This window comes from Capsicum annuum, chromosome 5 (assembly GCF_002878395.1).
Source record: "Capsicum annuum cultivar UCD-10X-F1 chromosome 5, UCD10Xv1.1, whole genome shotgun sequence".
NCBI classification, from domain to species: domain Eukaryota; kingdom Viridiplantae; phylum Streptophyta; class Magnoliopsida; order Solanales; family Solanaceae; genus Capsicum; species Capsicum annuum.
In genome coordinates this window covers 469,986-482,999 of record NC_061115.1, presented here as the reverse complement: position 1 = coordinate 482,999, position 13,014 = coordinate 469,986, and the positions used below count along the sequence as shown (strand labels likewise).

Here is a 13,014-nt window from a genome sequence, read left to right as displayed (position 1 = left end):
AGGTATGTCCTCTATTCAACTAAGTTTGTATTACTATGTGAGGTTCAGCTTACCCTTGCACAAGCATTCGTGGGTGATCCACGACTTAAGACTTGTGGCCTGTATGTCACAAGGAAACAACTTTACCGTTACTCTTACACTTCCCTTCGTGATACACTAGTGCGAAGATAGGTGTTTCATTACTGTAACTCGTAAGTACACAATGCCAATAGGCTACTTTCAGTTGAAGATGAAATTGTTATTCAAACTTACATACATACATAGGAAAGTCCTTTATTCTTTTTTATGCGCTCATCGTTTTAACTAGTTAAAGCTGATCTGATACTTTGGTTGCATGTTTGCTAAAAATAGTCCAAAATGCTTCTCGATTTCAGGGTTCTTCTGATCTTCGTTGAATAGATCAAAAATGTAGGTCTCTATTGGACCGGAAGGTCTTTTAGGACTCCCTCCCTTCACGTGCTTAATCAAGTTGTTGTTGTAAGTCCTAGCATTGTCAATGGACGTTAACTGACCTGCTCCAGATGATGGCCAACCACTCTCCGATACAACTATCTGCAATGACGAGCCACCTGCTTTTTCAACTGCCGAATATGTGGCATCTAAGATGGCATCGAAAAGGTTCTTGTATCCTCTTCCGTTATCATTGACAACAACGTCAGGTGAGGTGAAAAGCGCATACTCAAGTTTGATTTCTGGATTGTCATGTACTGCAAAGTAAGGATAAAGGTTGACAAGCAAAGGTGCGCGATTAGTCACAAGGAAGGTAACAATAGGTTCAATGAATCGTCGAGCATCATCTTTGAATCTTCCTTTCGATGGAGGTGAAGTGTCTGTCGTAAGCCCGGTTTCAATAGCTGTGGAAACTTTGATCTGGTTTCCGAGACCGGCCCCAGAAATCGCAGACTGAATGTTCGTTATAGCATTGAGAAGGATCGGTACGTACTTGGCGTTTTCATTGAAGGGACTAACTTCATTACCAACTGCTATATACCTGAACTTGACATTACCATAGTTCTTGACATTATTTTGGATCCAAGTATTTGCATTGGCTTGACTAGCAGCGACGTATTCAAGATCTGTGTTCGGGACACCTAGCATGACCTCAATATTGGATCCTCGGAGCGCTTGGAGAGTCGGCTGATGAGGTTCGTAGATTCTCATTCTCCGAATGTTGTTTCGGTTGCATAGTGACACAACATCTGCTGGAGATGGTAATCCAGTCCCTAGCCTTCCATAACAAACTCCAGTTTGAGCACCTGCATCAGATGAAAAAACATGGCATTTCTATCAATAAGCTCATGTAAAAAGGGCAGCCCGGTGCACTAAAGCTACCGCCTACCGCTATGCACGGTGTCCGAGGAAGGGCCCCACCATAAGGGTGTATCGTACGCAACTTTACCTTGCATTTCTACCAAAGACTATTTCCAAGGCTTGAACCCATGACCTCAGCGGTGTCCGGGGAAGGGCCCCACCACAAGGGTGTATTGTACGCAATCTTACCTTGCATTTCTGCCAGAGGCTGTTTCCGAACCCGTGACCTCAACGGTGTCCGAGGAAGGACCCCACCACAAAGGTGTATTGTACGCAACCTTACCTTGCATTTCTGCCAGAGGCTGTTTTCAAGGCTTCAACCCATGACCTCCTGGTCACATGACAGTAACTTTACCGGTTACTCCAAGGCTCCCCTTATAATAAGCTCATGTAAAGTTGCCTATAGATGCCTATTTTACAATCTACAAGCACCCTTAAGCTATGTTACTCGGATCCTTCATTAGTCTCATCGCGGCTATGTTAGTGCGATGGAGGACAAGAACACGAATTCTGAGTTGTATTTTAACGCTATTATAGCAAATTTAGAAACATACGTCAAAGGCATAATACATAAATGCGCCCGTTAACTTGACTTCAACTTTCATCTATGCCATCCAACTTTGGGTGTGCACAAGTAGACACTTAAACTTGTCTAAAGTTGAACAAGTAGACACATGCGTCCTATGTAACATCCTACGTAATCAATTCATGTCCTATGTGTATTATGCCACATAGGACGCATGTGTCTACTTGTTCAACTTTATACAAGTTTAATTGTCTACCTTTGCACATCCATTGTTGAAGATCATAGATGTGAACTGATGCCAAGTTAACGGGCATGCTTATGTATTATGCCTACATCAAATTGTACGTGTAACATGGTTGCTAGCCCTCAAGCGCGATCCGAAATAGCAAGAGTGATTCTACTACAGCAACAAACCCAGTATATTTCCACATAGTGGTGGTCTGGGGAGGCTAGAATGTACGCATGTCATACCACTATCTCCAAAGAAGTAGAGAGGTTGTTTTCAATAGACCCCCGACTCAGGACAAGATGACATTAAACACAAGAGTGATTGTACTATAAACAGAAATTATAGTACTATACCTGTAAAATCCAAGGTAGCTACACCAAAGAGAACAAAAATGAAAATAAAATGTGATTTTGTGATAGCCATGGTTAAAAGAAACTAAAAAAAACTTACCATTTATATAGAAAATTTGCTATTGTAAAGTCAAATCAATCTGTGGAAAAAAAACATAAACAAACAAATTGAATTATGTTATCTAGAAATTACACCTCCGAGATAAAAGTTTGGACTTATTTCACTAAGTTTGAAAAGTCTACAAATCCTTTAGTTACTTAATCAAAATGACATTGAATTTTCTTAATTAGCAGCCCCTTAACATCAATTAGTATAGTAATTTTTGGACTATATAATAGTAGAAATTTCAAAATATGACTAAAAAAGAATATCCAAAGAAACACTTGTATACATAGAATTGGTTTGGCATTCAAAAGATAGCACCAATCAAGGGTGTTGTATATTGATTGAGTCTGATTTAGAATTTGAAGTTTACGATTTTTAATATGTGATGATAATCAAAACATCATACGTAAGCATGCCTTTAACTTGATTTCAGCTGACACCTGCATTCGTCAACTTTGACGGTGTACAAGTATGTATATACATAAAGTTGTATAAAGTTGAACAAGTAGACACATGCGTCCTACGTGATATTTATATGGCATCTACATAGCAATCTCACGTGAATTACCCCGTGGATGTCCCCTAGCATGCATGCGTCTACCTGTTGAACTTAATACAAGTTTAATTGCCTACTTAGCACACCGTAGTTGAAAGCCATAGGTGTCACCTATGCTAAATTAAATGACACATTTACGTGTTATGTCTAATTAATTTTGATCGAACCGCCAAATATGTTAAAAACACTAATGTCTATTAAAGTACCTAAAGTATTAAATATGCCTCTATAGTCCCAAGTCTCAAACCATTTTTCACTTTTTTTTAAATTCATATAAAAACGCAACTTTGAATATTCCAATATTTTCTCAAAAAAAAAAAAAAATTAAAAGTGAATCAAGAATGTCATCAACAATTTCTCAGCTCTCATGCTTCTCCTCTATCAATAAAAATTTTCTGTTACAAACTTATCTACACCCTTGTTCTACTCTTCCTAGGAAGGTACAATTTTTTATTTATATTTATTTATTGATTGATTAATCCATTATCTTGTATTGAATTGTTCATTTATGTGTAGTTTGTAATTGAGGAATTAGATGTTTTTTATTGAGTGTTTGCTTTTATTTGTGTTTGGTTTGCAATGAGGAAGGAATTTGATGAATTCTTGATGTGGGGTTCTGTTTATTTGGTTTAAAAAATTGATCTTTTTGGTCAAAATGTTTCTTTTCATGGTTTTCAGTGAAGATTGAGTGTGGTTATTCTTGTTTGTTGGAGATAAAAGGAAAGAATTTGATTAATTCTTGATGTGGGGTTCTGTTAATTGGGTTAAAAATTTGATCTTTTTGGTCAAAATGTGTTCTTTTCATGGTCTGCAAATGAGAGATGGATTGATCATGAAGGTTGAGTTTGGCTTTTCAATGGGTTTTAGTTCTCGAGAGAGACTAGTAGTATTTTTTTAGTATTGTTTATTGAGTATTTGCTTTATTGGTGTTTGGTTTGCAATGAGGAAGGAATTTGATGAATTCTTGATGTGAAGAGAGAAGTTGAAGAAATCCCAGAAAGAAAAGGAAGGAATTTGATGAATTCTTGATGTGGGGTTCTGTTAATTTGGTTAAAATTTTGTTTTTGTTTCGGTCATAATATGTTCATTTCATGGTTTTCAGTGAAGGTTGAGTGTGGTTATTCTTGTTTGTTTGTCTATAAAAGGAAAGAATTTGATGAAATTTTGATGTGGGGTTCTGTTAATTTAGTTAAAAAATTGATCTTTTTGGTCAAAATGTGTTCTTTTCATGGTTTGCAAATGAGAGATGGATTGATCATGAAAGTTGAGTGTGGCTTTTCAATGGGTATTAGTTCAAGAGGCTAATGGTAATTCTTTGCCAACCACATTCTGACATTGAAAAATTAATAAAATACTTATTTTTTCTGGTTATCCTGAGATGGTTTTGGCATGTAAAGAGGAGGTGCGTCAGTAAGGACAACGACTAAGGAAGGGTGAGAGGTTGGTTGTAACAGGAGTTAGGAGAGATAGAGGTAAACCAAAAAAGAATTTGACGGAAGTGATTAGACAGGACATGACACAACTTTAGCTTATTGAGCAAAAGTAGGAAGGTTTAGAGGTCGAGAATTAGGGTGGAAGGCTAGTAGGTAGTGGAGTATTATCGCACTTTGTGTGGGAGAGGTATGAACTATTTAGTAGTCACATGGTCTCTTATTCGTCAATGTGTGTTACTACTTGTTGCTTCACTTGCTATTTTGCTCTCCTATAATTCTTGCATTCCTGCTTCCGGAAACAGTTCTTTTGAGCCGAGGGTCTATCGTAAATAGCTTCTCTACTCCCCAAAGATAGGGCAAGCTCTACGTACATTCGCCCTCCCCAGACACCACTTGTAGGATTATATCCTGTGTAGTTATTAGGCAGAATATGAGCACATACTTGTCGAGCTTAGAACTACATATAGTGTTGTAATATTAAGCTTGACTTTAATGTAGGAATCGTGCCAATCCGCTATACGTTCATTCTAAATCATTTGGGTTGGCTATAAGTCAGGTGGGGTTAGTAGTGTGAATCCTCTATATCTGCTCTATTTAATTTGGATCCATTTTCTCAACCTAACGCGAAGTAGGTAGTCTTCGGGCTAGTTTGCGTGTACCTCAGAATTCTATACTTCATTCACAATTTGTAAGAAATCAAATTCATTTAACTATTCACATTTTAAACTCCAAGTTGATGTTTCTCTATAAACTTACTTTAATATTCTCTTGTGGCTAGCCGGCTACTAGTAATAGAGGACGTTTTTCTCACTAATCATATCAAAGCCGACTGAAGATGGAACCATTTAACTTCGTAGTACGTATGGTAGAGAACCTTTTGACTACATTTGGATGTCTTTATGAAACTAACATGTAAATCTTTTGTTTTTCCATATTTTTTTCCCTCTCCTTTGTTTGTTGAAAGCAATTTGGTGATTTATTGGTTAACATGTGGCATTTGACTTCCAAAATGATAATGCTTTTAGTTTTCTATTGCTATTTGAACTGGACTTTCCGTTATTTTTCTGAAGTTTGGATTTGTGGAATGAGCGACATGCTATCCGGAATGTATATTCACTTACAGATCTTCCATTTGTCATGGAGTTCAGGTAGCGGTTGTGAGAAATGATGGCCATGACATGGATTTATCCAATTTAGAAAACAGAACCACTATAGCTTATACTAGAGATGCATCACAATCACATAACGGAAGCTCATCCACTTCAAAATTAAAGTCAGAAGAACTTGTTCCAGGAAAAGAAATGAATGGTTCGGTGCAAGAAAACTCCATCGGTCATTCAATAAAGACGGCCAAAATTCATGATTTCTGTTTTGGTATTCCCTTTGGTGAGTATTTCCTCAAAAAAGTCGAGAAACTAATGCCTTTTTAGTGCTTGATATCGCCAACCGTTCATTTCTCTGTCAAGGTATTCTCACTTGTTGCACTTTTCACCATAGTGCTTAAAATTCAAATGGCGTAAACTAGATTGCATTATTTGCCACCTTATCTACTAATTACCCTTTTTAGGTTCACCCCTTGTCCAAATGTGAATTCTACTATTCTAGTGGTTTCTATTATTCTTTAAGAGACGTGTCTGTGTCTTCTCTATTTGTTTTATTTTCCTTTTTAATCCCCCTCTCTTTGTATTCTATGATCACCGATTAAAGTAAAGACAAAGGATGATTATGTTGCCAACCATTCTTGCGATATACTTTAGTTCACTCCCTTCAACTATTACAGTAGGAGTCCAAATCGAGAAGAATGAAAGGGCTTATGAGGGGGAACTAACTAAAAGTGCTAGCATCTTGTTGTTTTCTTTTGCTTATGCAGCACTTAGGAGTTAGGTAACTACTTTAATGGAGGGTAGGTGTCTTTTTGTTAAAAGAAACACTTCTGTTAGCTCCTTCTCTTGCTGTATATAAATGGGACTTGTGGTTTTTAAGCGCTGAGATATCGGTTGTTTCAGTTTAGAACATCAATTTCTTCAAAGCTATAGGACGCTAAGAGGATCGTCTTCCCAGAAAAAATTAGTTCTCGATCAAGTGGAACCATCTATTTTGACAGAAAGATGTCAAGTAACAATAAATAAGGAGATCAAAATGACCGCAAACATTTCTATTGTGTTTCTGTCGTACCTATAATTTCTTATCACAGTGGTGTTTATAACTCTTGCAGCTTCTTGCTTATTATGATTAATAAGTACTTTAATGATCCTCATCACAGGTGGTCTTGTTTTCACTGGGGGAATTGTTGGTTTAATTTTCTCAAGAAACCCTGCGACTTTAAGTAATGGTGTTCTTTTTGGAGGTGCTTTACTGGCCTTCAGCACCATTAGCTTGAGGGTCTGGAGACAAGGAAAATCGAGCTTGCCGTTCATACTGGGTCAAGCAGGTATTTGCTGGTTTCCTGTAAGTTGATTGTTATCGTGCGTGCAGTTGGACTAACTTTAGTTTGCTGATGAAAAAGGAATGTTTTCTTTGAGTGTGATCCCTATCGGATTTTAGTGTTTAACATTTTACGTCAGCCTTATATTTGCATTCTTTTTTCTGAGTAGTAACTCGTTCTTTTCATTGAACACTAATATTTTGTCAATATGGGAAGTCAGAGACAGGAAAGACGAATTGTATGCATATATTAATCGGTTGATAGATATTTTTATGAATCAGATAACGGATATGCTTAAAACCACTTGAGGACAGGTACTTCAGTAAAATCGGATTCGGTAGCTGTTTGAAATGAACCGTCAAATGAATAATGTTTGTTTCTATTTCTCCCTCTCTTTGCTTGCCACATTTGTTGAAACAAGTGAAGAACAGTGGTAGATTTCGATGTATATGTATCAGATCGTGGCTTCATATACCAAATATTTCAATATCGTGTTTAGTTGGTTGTTGTTGACTTCAATACGTCCAGCCTAGTGGATGTTCAATCTATACTGTCTCTCCAGCTATTAATGACTTCCCTGCTATTGTCCTGCAGCACTTACTGCAGTCCTTCTATGGAAAAACATACAGACTTTCTCTCTGGTAGTTCCTTGTACTCCGAAAGTCCTCCATTAGATTATTCAGTGGCTTGCATTTTCAAATTGATAATTTTCGTTTTTTTTGCAGACGAGAAAAGTATTTCCCACTGGCTTTTATGCCGCTATCAGGTAATGCAATGCCGTATTTGGTGCTTCTCCTCTTGAAAATTCATTATGAGGTGTATCATTATCTGAATTCTGCTTTCTGAATTGACAGTGCTGCAATGTTTTGCTTCTACTCTTATGTGGTATTGTCAGGGGGGAATCCGCCACCCAAGAAGCTGAAGGTATCTGCCGTTAGGGAATCTTGACAAGAATATAGAAAGGTCAGGTTTAATTCTTAGAAGTACCAGGATTTTTTCAATCAGTGACAGTGCGGAGAAGACCCTTTTAATTTGCGCAATTATACATTGAAAACGATGAGGGATATATGATTGTATTTGTTCTTGAATATGTAATCTTGAGTTTAGGTTATACCAGGCGTTGTAGGATTTGTACTGTCGAAACTTGCTCGCGGAATTGAGTGTTCAAGTTTTCATGTAAATTTTGCTTGGATCAGTGCAAGTACTAAAGTATGCTCAATGGAATTTTAGCTGTTCTTAAAATTTGTGTATCCAAGGGTGAGGCCTAGTGGTCAATGAGGTGGTATGAGAACCATGAGGCGTCAGTTTCAACTCCCTGCGGAGGCGAAAAACGAGGTGCTTTATTCTCATACCCCTAAGCTTCGGCGGGCGAAGTTACGCGGTACCTGTGCTCACCTGGTGGGACGTAGCAGGTATTTGGTGGGATATCCGAGGTGCGGACAAGTTGACTTGGACGCTACCATCATAAAGAAATATGATAGATTAAAATTTGTGATTCAAATATGTAAAGAAGGATCACATCTATATGTACAAGTGCAATATCAGTTGCTCTAGCCAATTATCTGTTGATGCTGTCAAATGAAGATTGTATTCATTCTTCTGCATTGTTATACAACCTTGAAGCATATGCTTGTATCCGCTCCCTACATTACCCCCCACCCCACCCCGGCTGGATGCAACGTACACGAAACTGCCCTTTTTTAGAGCCACATTCAAGTGCTATACAACCAAGGAAAACCTTACGCAGCTCTCTTGGTCTTTTACCATAAGCCTATGTCGTCCAGGTTTCAAGTCTTGCCCGCCGCGAGTATACCACCTATAACTGACCTTGATTTTGGTTTGGGGGTGAGGGGGTAGGGGATGAAGTTCGTACTTGTTCACTAGCTCGACTTTGTGATTTAATACTGTTATGGTCTCGCCACACCAGGTTTCTTTTTTCGCAAATAGCAAAAGAGGAATAAATGCAATATAATATGTTGCTGGTTTGATCTCAGTTTTGCTTCTTGATCTTAGACAAATTTTATCGGAAACAGCCTCTTTACTTCCTCGGAGGTAATGGTATGGACCGCATACATTTTACCCTCCCCAGACCCCACTATGTGGGAATACAGTGGCTATGTTGTTGTTGTTGATCTTAGACAAATTTACTGCTTACGTTTGATTATTTTTCTCTGTTATGATATAACCGATTTGAGTTCCGACTCAGGAGGACAGTTTATGCTGAGTTTTTCACCATGGTGTGCCTGGTAAACAGTGTTTTTTTTTTGCTCTAGAGAAGTGATTAGACAAGAGAAACATGTTAAGAGATTTGCATCTTTATTGCTCTAGAGAAATTTGACTTTTGATGTTTATTTGGAGATGACTGATACAAGTTATATCCATTTCAAGATTTGTCAGGAAGTTGGTGTGGGATGACCATTGATGGCAACCCACTTTCTTTTTATTTTTGCTATTTCTGATAACCGAGTTATCCCCGGTCGAGGACAGTGATGTTTGGTTTGAAACTCGATGGATAATGACCCCTTCTATCCTTTTCCAGTTAAACATCACTCTTGTTTGTCGTGCAGCATAGTTCAAACAAATGAGCTGCTATATTGCTTGGACTCCCCAAAATGTTGTGTTACTCATATCGGATCCTCCAAAAATGCTGCAAAATGCACCTGTCGGTGTCTGTAAGAGTCCGAGCAACATAAATGACATGGGCCTACTGCGACACAGTTCAAACGAACGAGCTGCTATATTGCTTGGACTCCCTAAAATGTTGTGTTACTCATATCAGATCCTCCAAAATTGCTGCAACATGCACCTGTCGGCATCTGTAAGAGTCCGAGCAACATAAGTGACACGAGCCTAACTCATACATCACGTGTTATGCTCTTACCACCGGATCAAAGCCGTGGGACTCCTTACTATTAGGATGGGATTTTTGACAATAATATACGCGGTGACGTGGCAAGCTTTGAAGTAAGCCCAAGAAAACAGGTAACTTAGTATTCTGACACTTGTCCATTCAGTATTAGTCTGTTTATAGTCTGTAACTAACTCAATTGGTTGGCCTACAGAGAGCACTAACTGCAACCAACTATTTTCCTCCTCAACTTTATAATGTCACATCCCTCTTTATCTATAATCTTTCTTGTTTCTGAGTTTGAGTTTTTCCTTTTGGTTTCTAGTCGATGTCTGATATCTACATTTGAGCCTCGACTGATTCAGATTCATGTCATGTTCAAGTTCGAACCCGAGGCCTCTAGTAAGAGTGGAGAGGAATCTTGCTGTCCCATCATATTCAGAATCTAGTTATGCCTGTGTTGTACTTTTAGGTGGTCTTGTAATGTGTTCCATTTAGTGGCTTATTACAGTCACAAATTTAATGCCACTTTGACATTGGATATTCTACTGAAATAGAATATTCCAATATTTGTGGCACTAAAGTTTGGTCTCGAGTCGGGGGTCTATCGGAAACAGCCTCTCTACCTCGCCTCAGAGGTATTGGTACGGACTGCGTACATTCTACCCTCTCCAGACTCCACTACACTATGTGGAAATATACTCGATATGTTGTTATTTGGATTAACGGTAAGGAAAGCCGTATGCATGATGTGTGAGTTAGGCGCATGTCACGACAGATGATGTGATGTGTGATTGAGGCTCACATCACGGGTTCAAGGGGGCAAGCCTATTATTCATCGAGTTCCTAACCGTGCACCATGGGTTGAGAATTTCTCGAGTGTCGATAATGTAAGTGTTTTTTTTTTTTTTACGTAAATCTTACCCCACCTTGTTTTCGATAGACCCTCGACACACTTTTTATGCACAACTACTATCAGAAGAAGAGTTTAAATCTTCGTTGGATGTATCGGGAACTAAGTAAGTATCTCGACAGACGCAAAATCGAAAAAAAATACATTGGAAGCTAATTATGTATCTCTACACAGAAAAAAAATGTATCTTCGTTGGATGTATCGGAAGCTAATTTTGTATCTCGACAGATTCAAAATTGAGATTTTCAATAATTATGCAAAATGTCGGGATTTTCTGTAATGGGTTCAATATTTAATGTATATATTTTTTAAATCTATAAAAACCCAGGGGCGGACCCACATGTATAGATGGGGGTGCACGTGTACTTGTTAACTCGAAAAAAATTGTGTATGTGTATATACCTTGAGAAATTGGGATATAGTTAATAGTGCACCCTAAGATGAATGGTAGTGCAATTTGGTGCGCTGGTTGAAGCTAGCCCTTCCGTCCATGCGACCAGGAATCGATCCCGGGTCACACAACACCTTAGTTTTTATTTTCAATACTCTTATTACTAAATTTATAACAACAAAATTGCTGGAATGGGGATTTGAACTCGCGCAATTAGTCAGTAAGGAGAACCCTCCTAGACCATTGAGCTACCACAACATATTGTTTTAAAATGTTAAAGTAAACTACATATTATAAGAAAGTAAAGTTATTAGCTTAAAACTCTTATTTGTTCTATATATTTATTTTTTCAGTATTGTTCGTGTCTTTAGTGACCAACTGAATATGATAATATTCCTTAATCGATACCGAAAGTTTTTTTAACGTCTTAAGCTAATATTGGTGCTCCATAATATTATCAGAAGCAATAAGCGTAAAAAAGCTTCAAGTCTATTGTGTTTAAACACAAAGTACAAATAAAGCGTGAGATTTAACGAAAAAAGGCATAAAGGTAGAAAAGATATAAATATATGTCTAGTTCAAGACTAATACTATAAAAATGAATGACAAATATATGAACAAAATTTTTTTTTTTTTTTTTATAAAGTGAAATATCAATTGTTTAGTGTTCGTCTCCTCAGAAAGCCTCATTGACAAGGGAAAGTATGTATTAGAAATTAGAACCTAAGTTGCACATTAAGCGAGGCGAGCGCTCAACACATTTTGAGTCTTACTTCGAGGCTTATGCGTTTCTTTGACAACACTGGTGCACCCACAGACTTCAAATCCTGGGTTCGCCTCTGTAAAAATCGATTATATATACGTATATATATAGTGTAATTTTTCGATGAACCCACTTGAACTTATATGCAAAAACATATTTGTAACTTCCAAACTTCTTTTTTTTTTTTTTTTTTTTAATAATTCTAAGTGATTGAGTATTCTCAACTAGGCTATCTTAGCCAATAAACAAGAAATGTGTAGCACCACATGCTATCCATTTTGTAACAATGTATATTTTGGAAAGTGACTTATCATCTAACAAAAAAAAATCTTTAAAAATTCTATTCCGAAATTGAGTGAAGTTTCAAAGATTTGTAAGAGGAATATGTCCCACTTGACTTGTTTCGTGTCAGGTCGGATAATATATTATCAAATTATGAATCTTATCATGAAGCCATCCAAAATCCCATACTTTGGAAACGTTTCCAATGGATTAATATAAAAAAAAAAAAAAAATTATCAAAAATTCACGTTGTTTTAGTAGTGAATTAATATCGATAGGGACATGATTAATGCCGATGTAGCGATGTAGCAAAGATAGCATGCTAAGTATGTGTTTGACAGAACTCAATAATTCTGAAGCAGACGACTTAATATATATATAAATAACTAATCAAGAATCCAAAAACTTGTTTACAGAATCTAGAACCCACCAAATCGAAATCCTAGCTTCGTCTCTAACAAACGTTCACCTGAATACGGTATTTTTTAAAACTCAAAGTATAGATACATATATACACATAAAAATACACTAAAACACCAACAGATACTATATTCGAACTCGTACATTTTACGAGCAAATATAATTCTAAGAACCTTAAAAGTCAAACTCGTAAACATTAAATTCTGAATCCGCTTATGAACAAGATCATAGTGGACACAAAAAAGTCTTCAAAAATTTTCTCCCCAAGCGTGGCTTTGAAAAGCCATTTTCTTAGGACTTTGTGGAATTTTAACTTGCTTGTGTGTCCCCATTTTTTTGAGTTGCTTTCAAACTATAAAGTTTTAATAATTAATTTGTGTTTTAAATTCCTAAAGTAAATATGTATCTTACTTTAAGTTTCTTTTTGTTTCTAGTTTAACATTCAGTATTTCTTTTAGAAC

At 37.1% G+C, this 13,014-nt stretch overlaps 2 protein-coding genes across 3 annotated transcripts; one reads left to right on the top strand and one right to left on the bottom strand.

The window, feature by feature from the left end:
• Positions 1–157: 157 nt before the first annotated feature.
• Positions 158–2,516, bottom strand: LOC107853918 (glucan endo-1,3-beta-glucosidase, acidic). The gene is made up of 2 exons (XM_047412326.1): positions 2,420–2,516; positions 158–1,256 (listed from the first exon to the last, which is right to left on the bottom strand). The coding sequence occupies exons 1-2, from the start codon at positions 2,487–2,489 to the stop codon at positions 304–306; spliced, it is 1,023 nt and encodes a 340-aa protein (XP_047268282.1). The 5' UTR covers positions 2,490–2,516; the 3' UTR covers positions 158–303.
• A 795-nt stretch (positions 2,517–3,311) lies between these two features.
• On the top strand, positions 3,312–10,703 carry LOC107870007 (protein FATTY ACID EXPORT 1, chloroplastic). 2 transcript variants are annotated; one of them, XR_007055368.1, is made up of 8 exons: positions 3,312–3,518; positions 5,660–5,897; positions 6,775–6,942; positions 7,531–7,577; positions 7,662–7,702; positions 7,791–7,899; positions 9,504–9,918; positions 10,110–10,703. XR_007055368.1 is itself a non-coding variant. In XM_016716388.2 (7 exons), exons 1-6 carry the CDS (start codon positions 3,420–3,422, stop codon positions 7,882–7,884), a joined length of 687 nt encoding a protein of 228 aa, XP_016571874.1. In that variant the 5' UTR covers positions 3,312–3,419; the 3' UTR covers positions 7,885–7,899; positions 9,504–10,079. The 2 variants fall into 2 exon arrangements, 1 of the variants encoding a protein (XP_016571874.1); XM_016716388.2 differs by lacking the exon at positions 10,110–10,703 and having other exon boundaries at positions 9,504–10,079.
• Positions 10,704–13,014: the final 2,311 nt, after the last annotated feature.